The 10,805-nt window shown below is 39.2% G+C and overlaps 1 protein-coding gene across 1 annotated transcript; it reads left to right on the top strand.

Annotated features, from left to right (window-relative positions):
• The first annotated feature begins 6,525 nt into the window (after positions 1 to 6,525).
• Positions 6,526 to 10,406, top strand: LOC148296014 (G-type lectin S-receptor-like serine/threonine-protein kinase At4g27290). The gene is made up of 7 exons (XM_088250884.1): positions 6,526 to 7,850; positions 7,965 to 8,098; positions 8,196 to 8,357; positions 8,511 to 8,721; positions 8,930 to 9,167; positions 9,262 to 9,412; positions 9,520 to 10,406. Exons 1-7 carry the CDS (start codon positions 6,545 to 6,547, stop codon positions 9,832 to 9,834), a joined length of 2,517 nt encoding a protein of 838 aa, XP_088107010.1. The 5' UTR covers positions 6,526 to 6,544; the 3' UTR covers positions 9,835 to 10,406.
• Positions 10,407 to 10,805: the final 399 nt, after the last annotated feature.

Raw genomic sequence — 10,805 nt, forward strand, 5'->3', positions numbered from 1 at the left:
GTAGGCTTATGCAGTCTTCTGTGTTGTGACTGTTGTGTTGGTGGTATCGGCAGAATTTGCCAGTGTCTCGATTGTCCTATCGATTGGGTTTCCGGTTGACGGGCTTCGGTATAATCTCTTACTCGATCATGAGAACAACCTCGTAGGAGGCGTTAAGCAGAGTGTAGACTTCTTGCCCTTGGCCATGGTTCGGCAGTGGCGCATGGTGGTAGTTGCGGCCGAATCTCCCCTTTCCTTTCTTGGAGTGTTCCTGCCGAATGCCTCTTTGCGAATCCTTCCGTTTATGCCCTAATTGATACCCGCCATTTTTCTCAATAGTGTCTTACGGCTTTTCTTGCGCCGAATACTTCTGTGGTACTGGTTCCTCCTGCCGTGATGAATGTTTACATGACTTGATTGAAAATGTTTATAATTTTTTATTATTATTATTAACTAAATGGCATCGTTCTAGCATGATATGTTTGAAACCTTCTATGTACTTGCCATTTCTTTCATAATTCTCTAGTTGAGGGACTTGCATGATCCAAAGAATTGTATCAAGCATGAATTAGACTTGTATAACCATACAATGTGAGCTTTGAGCCTTGTGCTTCAATTCATGAGTGTTATACACATATTCTTATTTTGTTGTCATCCGAGTTGTTGTTTGATCTCATTATTCATTGACTTGGTTGAGCACTTAAAAGACATTCATTCTTATGCAATTTGATTACATGACATTTGAGAAATGATATTAAGGCCCTCTTTGGACCGTTTGTACCTTTCAAGCTAACCTTATGCATGCTTAAGCATGATTTTCCATTGTTAACCACCTTGAGCCTATATGTAAGCCTTTTCTTTCAAGTAACCAATTATTACTTCTAGCCTTAGCCTGAAAAACAAGAATTTACCTTTCTAAGGAACTCATGAGCTTTAATTTAGATGTGTTTTTCATGCTAAGTTTGGGAAGGGTTATTACATTTCGAAAAAAAAGAAAAAAAAAAACAAAAGAAGAGTACTTCACTCAAAGGGTGAAAGAAAAGAGAAAAGTTGTGGTTAAGTGGCAATGGTTTCAAATTCAATTCCATGTTTCTTGGTTGTTCGAATGGAAGAAAGGAGTGTGAATCATAATTAGTGGAGGTATAAGGCTTTGTGGTCTAATTGATCACATACAAAAAAAAAAAAAAATTGAATGAAAATCTCAAGCGTGATGTTTCAAAGTCTTTTAGTCAACGATTATATGCTCTTACATTGTGAGTTCCTTGGACTTTGTTGTATCCATATCCTTCATTTCTTACTCACCTTACACCCTTAGCCCCATTACAACCTATAATAAAGACCTAAATTGATCCTAAATGTCATGTGGTTGAATTGCACACATTCTTCTTCTTTTAAGTGTTTAGCATCCTTCTTGAGATCATATTCATGCATGTTTTTCATCTTGCTAATTGTGAGTTAAGTCCCTTACAGTTTAACTCTATTCTCATATTTATTATTGAGTGATGCATTGTAACCCTCTTCCGAGTGATTCATTTGTGAGAGGACAACTTTGGTGAGATTTGAAGTTACATTTGTGCTTGGTATAATTTTCGAAGTTGTGTGAAAACTGAAATTGGAGAATGAGTTGAATTTGGCCATCACACTACTACACTTTGAGCATGTTGTGTTTTGAACTTTGCTGTCTTGTGAATGATGTCTAAACTGAGTTTTTGTTGTGAAAACTTTTAAGTCATTTGCATGAGTCGCTCTCTCTTTGGAAAGTGTTCGGAAAGTTTTGTTTCGAGTCTTGTTTTAGTTTCTGTTTTGCTCGAGGACTAGCAAAAGATAAGTTTGGGAAGTTTGTTCGGTTCATTTTTACACATGATTTTTCATGTTATTCACCTATTATTTTGATTTAGTTCTTGACATTTTATAGCTTTTTACTTCCTTTTTGTGTTTTCTTAGATTTTACCTTGGTTAGAATGAAAATGAGCTAAAAGTGCATTATTGGTTATAAATTCTGTTTTTGTTCATTTTCGTAGGTCAACTTCTTGGCCTGGGATCAACATGCTCTGGTGCTTGGATGAGGTGAAGATCTTCATGAAACTTGTTCCAATGGATGTTAACTACAACATATCCAAATTTGAGCTCCATTGAACAAGTATTGCCTATCCAACCAATCCAGCATGTTACCACAGCTCTGGAAATCCGAAATTGGCCAGCTTTTACCTCCATTGTGTCATCTTGATTCTTCTTGTTACCATAACACTTGGTAACAAGAAATTACCTTAGTAAATGAGATATTTTCTGAAGAAATTGGCATCTTTGTGAAGACAAGGCTTCATCATGGCAAAGGGGACAAGGGCAAAGGCTTTAACTAAAGTATGAGTTTTATATTATATTTGTGAGCTGGAAATTGATGGGCAATGGAAAGTTAATTGCAATCTGAAGTGGGAGAGGTTTTGAACGTGGGGAATCAATTCATTCCATCATTCTACACATTGAGAGCAGATTTTGGAGAGCTTGGAGCTAGGAGAAAGCCAAGGTGCAACCAAGCAAAGTGGAGAAGAAAGCTTCCACCATTGAAGACCTTGAAGCTTTCACCATTTTCTCAAAATCTGTAAACTCTTTCTAATTTTATTTTGAGTTTGTATTTGGAATAAGTATGAGCAACTAAACTCCATAGCTAGGGCTTAGGTTGAAGCCCTAAACATGATTACCTTATTGTTTTGATACTTGAGTGTATAAATTTCTGGATATTGTTGATGAATTCCAATTCACCAAATTAATCTATCCTTGATGTGTGTTCTTCTTTGATTGATCATCTTTGAAAGCATGCTTCTTGAGATTGTTGGGGTTATGTGTATCTTCATGTTATCCTAAGCAATAAATGGGTGAAGTAAGAATCATCCATGTGAATTGGTTTCTTGAATACCTAATGTAAACACCATGCTATTAGGATTCTTGTGATGTTCATATTCTCTTTGAACTTAATTGGTTTTTCTTGTAATTGAATCAAAGTACTAAGCACACCTAGATTCGATTATAGGGAAGGCACAAGTATTGTAGCACTAGTACTGCACTTTACGTATATTAGAGAGAATCAATGCGTCTTGAGCCACTCGTACTGGTCTTGATTGCGAACATCTTCATCAACACGTTTAGAGTTCATCACTTGAGTATTCATGAACTTGGGTAGAATTGTTTAGGGTGGATTCCGAAACCCTAGTGTTTGTTACATTTTAATTTCACAATTTGATAACTCATCTCTGCCATTCTCATTTAATTTCAAAGTCCATTTACTTTCATGCAATAGAAATAGGTCACTTCAAACAAATCAAACCCCCCCCCCCCCCCCCCAATGTGTGTGTGAGTTGCGTGTTTGACACGTTGTGTGTCTTATTTACTAAATTTTGTTTGTTTTCATAATTGTTTTGGACTTTTGGTCCGCGTTGTGTTCTTGAATGTTCTGTGCTAAATCCAACCGTATAAAGAACGTGAAATTTGGATAAACGGTTGGAAAGTTATAGGCAAAATACTGGACAGAGGTCGAAATTGGAAAAACAGAGAAAACGACACTGTGCAAAAACGACCGGTCGCTTTTACCTGACGACCGGTCGCTCATCACGTCAAATTTTAAGTTTCGACTCTGCCCAAAAACGACCAGTCGTTTTTACCTCACGACCGGTCACCGGACACTGTTCACGCACTATTTTAGCACTGTTCACAGGTGATAAAGTGGTGATAAAATGGTGATAGAAAATGTTGTTTGTGTTTTTCTTTAGTTTTCTTGTGTTGTTTCATTTCTTATACATTTCTTTACTCATTTTTAGTTTCCAATTTGCATTTGTGCATTTGTGGTGTGTTAAATTAGTGTTCTTTACGTACTCAAATTAGAACTTATAGGAAGCCGACAAGTTCTTCGTGGGATCGACCCCGTACTTACATAATCTATATTTCATTAGATTCGTGCACTTGCGGGTATTTTTAATTGGTTGTTTGCACATTAATTTGTGTCCTTTTAGGAATGCAACAGTGGTAAACGGTATGCGTAAGGGCTGCACGTCTCTGTCCTGCCGTGAGCGTCTTATGCATTCGGTGAACGGTCCTAGCCGAAGCTTTCCCTAGTCGGGTTCCTGAAAACGAGTTCTATCGTCCTCCATCTTCTGCACCTTCTGAAGGAGGAGGCGAATGACAGGGTCTCTACTTGGGTTAACCTTAAAGTACCGCGTTGGCGTTGCCGGATGGTAGGTTGACGACCGATTCACAGAGAGGGCGTACTCGTGGTCGGATTCTACTGTTGATTCTAAACCTTGTACCCTTCGTATAAGAGATTTATTCCCTAGAACCCTCAATCGGGAATCATTTAGACGTGCATCTATCCTGATTGGTGATCTCTGCCGTTCGGCCTCCCGATCCAACAGTCTATGACGACAGTTAGAGTAGACCTTCTTCGATACGTGGGGTTTACCCTTAGGGGCGGGGACCACCAACTATTTGGAGAGCGCATGTGTTGCCTTTGCCCTCTGTTTGCCTTTCTTCTGCCGGTGGGGAGTCTGTAGACTTTGAGAGGATTGATTGGTCTGAATGTTTTGTGTTTGCTGGTGATTAAGCAATTGTTGTGTTCCTGTAATTTAGCCATATCCTGCCGAAGAGCCGTGATTTGAGCTAGGAGCTCGGCCTCGGCGGTGGTTTGGATTACAGAGGGATTGCCCGTCGGTGTACATGGGGGTAGCGCCGGGCTAGCTCCGCCTTGCCTACTGAACGGTAATCCTTCCTATGGTAAGAACGTAGATTTTGATGTGGTCCCCATGTAGTAAGGGTAAAGGGTCAATGTTTATCTTTTCCCACAGACGGCACCAAACTGTTGATGTGAAAAAGTGGTTCGGCACTTTTGGGCTCAACTTAATGATGTTGGGCCTTCGTAATGCTTTGGGCCTAGGTAGAGCATTTGATTTGCAAGATAAGAAATGCTCGGTAAGACCTAGGGCACCGGTGTGGTACCGGCCGAAGGCTCTCCGATGCTTAAGTAAGTTCGGGTTTAGTAAATTAAATTGACAGATTAATAGGCTTGTATGTCGTTAGTTCTGATTACCTCTATTTTGGGATAGTTGTCCTCTTTTATAGGCATTGGGAGGTGTGCTCATTGTTTAGAATTTCGATGTTGGACTGTAGACGTCGATTGTGAGCATGCCACGTGTCCCGGAGAAGGGGCTTGCCCTAATCACAGGATCGGTAGGCCAGGTGCCGAAGGCTACCATTGCCAAGCCCTACCTTGTCCACGTGTCTGGTTCTCATACGCTGTTCATTTTGGTATAAACAGTTTCAGCTTGGTTCCTGAAATGAGGCTCAATTATGTCTACAATTTCGGTTATTTTACTAAAGAAAACTAAACTTATTTCACCTATTCTCTTTATGATCCGAAGAAAATAGGTCAATTCGTGATGAGTACCTCAGGGCATATGAAGCTTTGAAGTGTATACAGGTAGGATTTTTGTGTGTTCAAGAAGACCCAACTGTAGGCGTGTTAGAACATCCACAATCATGCTCTCTATTTTTCATTTAAATTTTAGCTAAAAACATAAAAAAGTTATTTTAGGAGCTCTTTACAAAATTTAAACTCCAATCATGCTTTCTAGTTTAGGGGGTCATAAATGCTATAACTTTTTTTTAATTGGTCCATCTCTATTAAAAAATAATATAAAAAATAGTTAGCATTAATTAAAGGTTTGAAATACTCATTAAATAAAGCAGCATTAAATTATAGGGAGCCACTAGGAATCCTTTCTCTCTCCTCAGATTTAGGAGCTCCTAGAAGTCTCCATATTTTAGGAGGTGAATAGGGAGCATGGTTGAAGTTGTATTTTTCCAATTCCTCCCTAAAATTTGTTTAATAGCATCCACAATCGTGCTCTCTATTTTTTAGTTAAATTTTAGCTAAAAACATATAAAAGTTATTTTAGGAGCTCTCTATAAAATTTAAACCCCAATCATGCTATTTAGTTTAGAGAGTCATAAATGCTATAACTCTTTTTTAATTGGTCCATCTCTATTAAAAAATAATATAAAAAATAATTAACATTAATTAAAGGTTTGAAATAGTCATTAAATAAAGCAGCATTAAATTATAGGGAGCCATTAGGAGTCCTTTCTCTCTCCTCAGATTTAGGAGCTCCTAGAGGTCTCTCTATTTTAGGAGGTGGATAGGGAGCATGGTTGGAGTTGTATTTTTCCAAATCCTCCTTAAAATTTATCTAAGGAGGTGGTTTAGGGAGCCCATTGTGAATGCTCTAAGGAGGTGGTTTAAGGATTCCATTGTGGATGCTCTTGCTTCCCTACAACAGTTGACTTAGTTGACTTGGAATGATCTGCTGGCCTTTCAAGTAGGTGTCCAATGACCTTCGTCCACAAATGCAGGGCAGGACTAACCGAAGCTAAACGACTCAACTGTAGACGTGTTACTTGACCCTTCAACAGTTGACTTGGAATGATCAGCTGGCTTTTCAAGTATTGCTATATTTTTCCATAAATGTTCAATTCTAGTACCATACAGCATCTTGGTTGTCTGCAAAATTTTTGTGCATCCATGGATACCAAAAGTAACCCAAAATTCGTGTTCAACATTCTTTTATTATACCTATTTCTCAAGTCCCATATATCCCTTGCAGCTGACACCATCAGTGCAGACCAATCTCTCTCGGGTGATCAAACCATTGTCTCTGCAGGTGGGGTTTTTGAGCTGGGTTTCTTCAAACCAGGTAATTCTTCAAACTACTACTACGTAGGCATGTGGTACTCTAAGCAAGTAGTATCTGAGAGGACCATAGTTTGGGTGGCAAATAGGGAAACACCAGTTTCTGATAGATTTTCTTCAGTCTTGAGGATCTCAGATGGCAATTTAGTTCTCTTTATTGAGTCCAACACTCCAATTTGGTCCACAAATTTAGCGTCCACCACCACCTCAGGTTCTGCACAAGCAGTTCTTTTAGATAGTGGAAACCTTGTCTTAAGAACTGCTGGGTCTAATGCTAATACATCAGAGCCTTTGTGGCAAAGCTTTGATCATCCAGCTCATACATGGCTACCAGGAGCTAGAATTGGATTCAACACTGTCACCAATCAAACCTTAATTCTCACTTCATGGAAGAGTTCAGAGGATCCTGCACCAGGTCTTTTCACTCTTGAGCTTGACCCCAATGGAAGTAATGCATGTCTCATACTTTGGAATAGGTCTAGGCAGTATTGGAGCAGTGGAGCATGGGATGCAAACTCACCTGTTTTCAGCGGGTTTCCTGTTAATTATATCTACAATTACAGCTATGTTACAAACAAAAACGAAAGTTATTTAACCTATTCTCTTTATAATCCCAAGACAATATCTCAATTCGTGATGCATACCTCAGGGCAGATTCAGCAACTCGCATGGTTGGAGATTTCCAGACACTGGAATTTGTTTGTGTCTCAACCAAGAAACCAATGTGACGTTTATGCTATTTGTGGGCCATTCGGGACCTGCAATGACAAATCCGGAGTCTTGTGTAATTGTTTGATGGGTTTTGAGCAAAAGTCGCCACAGGATTGGGTTTTGCAGGATTACTCTGGTGGGTGTTCAAGAAAAACCAATTTGCAGTGTGGGACGAAAGACAGGTTTCTAGAAATGCATGACATGTCAATGCCTGAAAATGAACTGCATGTTAAGGGTGGGAGTGCTAAAAAATGTGAATCAATCTGCTTAAATAACTGCTCTTGCACTGCTTATGCTTATGAAAGCAGTAACGCATGTTCAATTTGGATTGGAGATCTCCTGGGTGTGCAAGAACTTGCAGCAGATGACGCTGGTGGAAGAACTTTATACATCAGACTTGCAGCTTCTGAGCTTGTGTATCTTAAAAGTAATAAGGGAAAGATTCTTGGCGTTGTTATGAAAGATCATTTCTTGGATAGCCATCCTTTTAATTGGTCAACCTGAATTTTTATTTTTTATTTTTATTTTTATGTTTTTGCAGATGGCAAGGGTGTTGCGGATAAGCGCTCCCTTATAATTGCAATGGTCTCAGCAGCAGCAGGGTTGCTTACGATAATTTGTTTATATTTCTTATGGAAGAAAAGATTGGGGAAGGGAAGCTATTGCCACCACTCTGTCTCCCTTTCTCACACACGCACACACACGCGCTCGTGCATTCACACGGATTCTCTAAACAAATTTTCCATGCTCTAACAAAGACTGAAACAGGAAGCAGAGGAGGAAGCATGGTGTGACTAAAATAAATTATGGTGCCGGAGGTGGAAAGAATGACACAGAACTACCACTCTTCGGTTTAAAGAGTATATTAGATGCAACAAACAACTTCTCTGAAGCTAATAAACTGGGAGAGGGAGGATTTGGCCCTGTTTATAAGGTGACTCTTCCACTTTGTATTGGTAATTAAAGTACCTTAGTTGTTCTTACATAAATATTTATACTTTTTGGTTCTCTGAATAACCTTTTTCCTAATTAAGTTTGATTGGTGGGATTGTGGTTCACTTTGTGTTTGATTTTCCTTCCACTGCAGGGTATTTTGCCTGAAAATCAAGAAGTAGCCATAAAAAGACTGTCAAAGAAGTCAGGGCAAGGACATGAGGAGTTCATGAATGAGTTAAATCTTATAGCCAAGCTCCAGCATACCAATCTTGTTAGGCTCTTAGGTTGCTGTATTGAGGAGGAGGAACTGATCTTGATCTATGAGTTCATGCCCAATCGAAGTTTGGACAAACTTTTGTTTGGTATATCCTCATTCCTTCTAATTAAGATTGATTCTTTGATATTGTTGATTTCTGAGACCTCAAATTTGATTACCTTTTAGCAAGATCCTTTTCAATGGCAAAAGTTGTGTAATGCAACATCTTTTTCCATTTGTCCTATCAGATCCATTTCATCTAAAATAAAAAGAAAAACACTTAGCTCAATTTTCTTCATGGTTTGTCCTATCAGATCCATCTGAAAATACAGAATTAGATTGGGGAAAACGCTTTCGAATTATAGAGGGTATTGCTCAGGGAGTACTTTATATCCACAAGTACTCTAGATTGAAAATCATTCACAGGGACCTGAAAGCAAGTAATGTTCTGTTGGATGGAGCAATGAACCCAAAAATTTCAGACTTTGGAATGGCTAAAATTTTGGAGATAAACAAGAGTGAAGCAAATACCAACAGGGTTGTTGGCACATAGTAAGTATATGTATGTGGGACATGTTTTGATTCATTTGCTAAACCTTATGCAGTCACTGCTATTAGCTTACATCTCTACCATCAATTCATGCAGTGGATACATGTCGCCCGAGTATGCAAGATATGGCCATTTCTCTGAGAAACTAGATGTGTTTAGTTTTGGAGTGTTGTTGTTGGAGATTGTAAGTGGAAAGAGGAATGCTGCTTTTTATCGCGTTGAACATTCACCAACTCTTGCTGGATGGGTAAGTAGTAATAATTCTAAACCATATATGTTCCTTTCTGTTTGTATGCCTTGTAAATTTGCGATTAACTGTAAAATTGAAGTTTAAGTATGTCAAATCTTAATTAGGCATGGGAATTGTGGAAAGAAGGTAGAGGAATGGAGGTGATTGATGCATCAGTAAGGAAAACATGCCTGCCTGATGAAGCTATGAGGTGTATCCATGTAGGGTTTTTGTGTGTTCAAGAAGCTCCAGCTGATCGACCAACAATGGCTTCTGTAATTCATATGCTGCAGAGCAATGAAGCCACATCACTTCCACCCTCCAAGGAACCTGCCTTTTCAACTCACAGGAATTCCATACGTGTTGTTGGTTCTTCTTCTCAAATACGTGCCGTTTTTTCCAACAATGCAGTCACCATTAGTTTGCTGGAAGGTCGATAGAGGTTCCAATATTATTGTTTCCTTCCCTCAAAACATTTAATGTTAGGTATATAAACTAAAAAGCAAAACGTTGTGACAATTGCAAGAACTCAGCAATGCTATTTTGGTACCACTGTTAGTTTGGCAAGGGGTTGAAGTATTGGTGTTGGTGTTTAGGATAAGAGTTTATAGTTAGAATGAAAAAGGTTTGAAATAGAACCAAACAGATTTTATTAAAAGGCTTAATTGCTATAGTGCACCTTGAAACATTGGTCAATTATCACTTTACCTCCTAGAAGTTAAAGTGACCCACTTTGCCCCCTTGACCAAGGTTTGATGTTCCACAGTGCCCTACAGTCAATTCCATCCAAAAGTCTGTTAAGTTTGATGACGTGGTAGGGGTGTTTTAGTAATTTTGGGCACCTAAGTTTTTTATTCACAGATTTGAGTGGGTAATGTGGAAAAGTGGAGCCCACCTCCATCATGGATAAAAAAATTAATTACTTTAAAAAATTAAAATACAAACATAAAATTTAAAACTTAAAAAAATTGATCTCTCTCTCTCTCTCTCTCTCTCTCTCTCTTCGTGCATGAAACTTGAAAGCTGATTAATGGGTATGGGGGTTGGGGTAGAAAAAACAGAGGGAGGGTTGTTGTTTTGATTTTTGGGATGGGAGGCATGAAATTTGAAAGCTAATTAATGGGTATGGGGGCTGGGATTTCTGTGGGAGTAGGGTAGAAAAGACCGGAGGGAGGGGGAGGTGTAAGAAATCAGTGGGGGGGGCGGTTCTGGGTTCTGCGTAGGGAGGGATGGGTTGCGGGTGGGGGGTGATGGCTTTCCAAGTTCTGCACAGGGAGAAGGGTGGGTTGCGGATTGGGGGGGAGCTTTGGGTTTCTGGTGTGTGGGGGTTACAAGGACAGAGAAAGAAGGGGAGGATTTGGTGCGATTGGGGGAGAAGGGATGGGTTGGTTTTTTTTTTTTCCTTTCTAAA

This window comes from Prunus avium, chromosome 3 (genome assembly GCF_965620075.1).
Source record: "Prunus avium chromosome 3, drPruAviu1.hap1.1, whole genome shotgun sequence".
In the NCBI taxonomy this organism is placed as follows: domain Eukaryota; kingdom Viridiplantae; phylum Streptophyta; class Magnoliopsida; order Rosales; family Rosaceae; genus Prunus; species Prunus avium.

Excerpts from the sequence above, each read along its gene's own strand:
- LOC148296014 (XM_088250884.1), top strand. The coding sequence starts at position 6,545 with ATGGATACCAAAAGTAACCCAAAATTCGTGTTCAACATTCTTTTATTA. Across the intron at positions 8,722-8,929 it reads TTTGGACAAACTTTTGTTTG|ATCCATCTGAAAATACAGAA; the intron begins GTATATCCTCAT and ends TTGTCCTATCAG. Across the intron at positions 9,413-9,519 it reads CACCAACTCTTGCTGGATGG|GCATGGGAATTGTGGAAAGA; the intron begins GTAAGTAGTAAT and ends AATCTTAATTAG.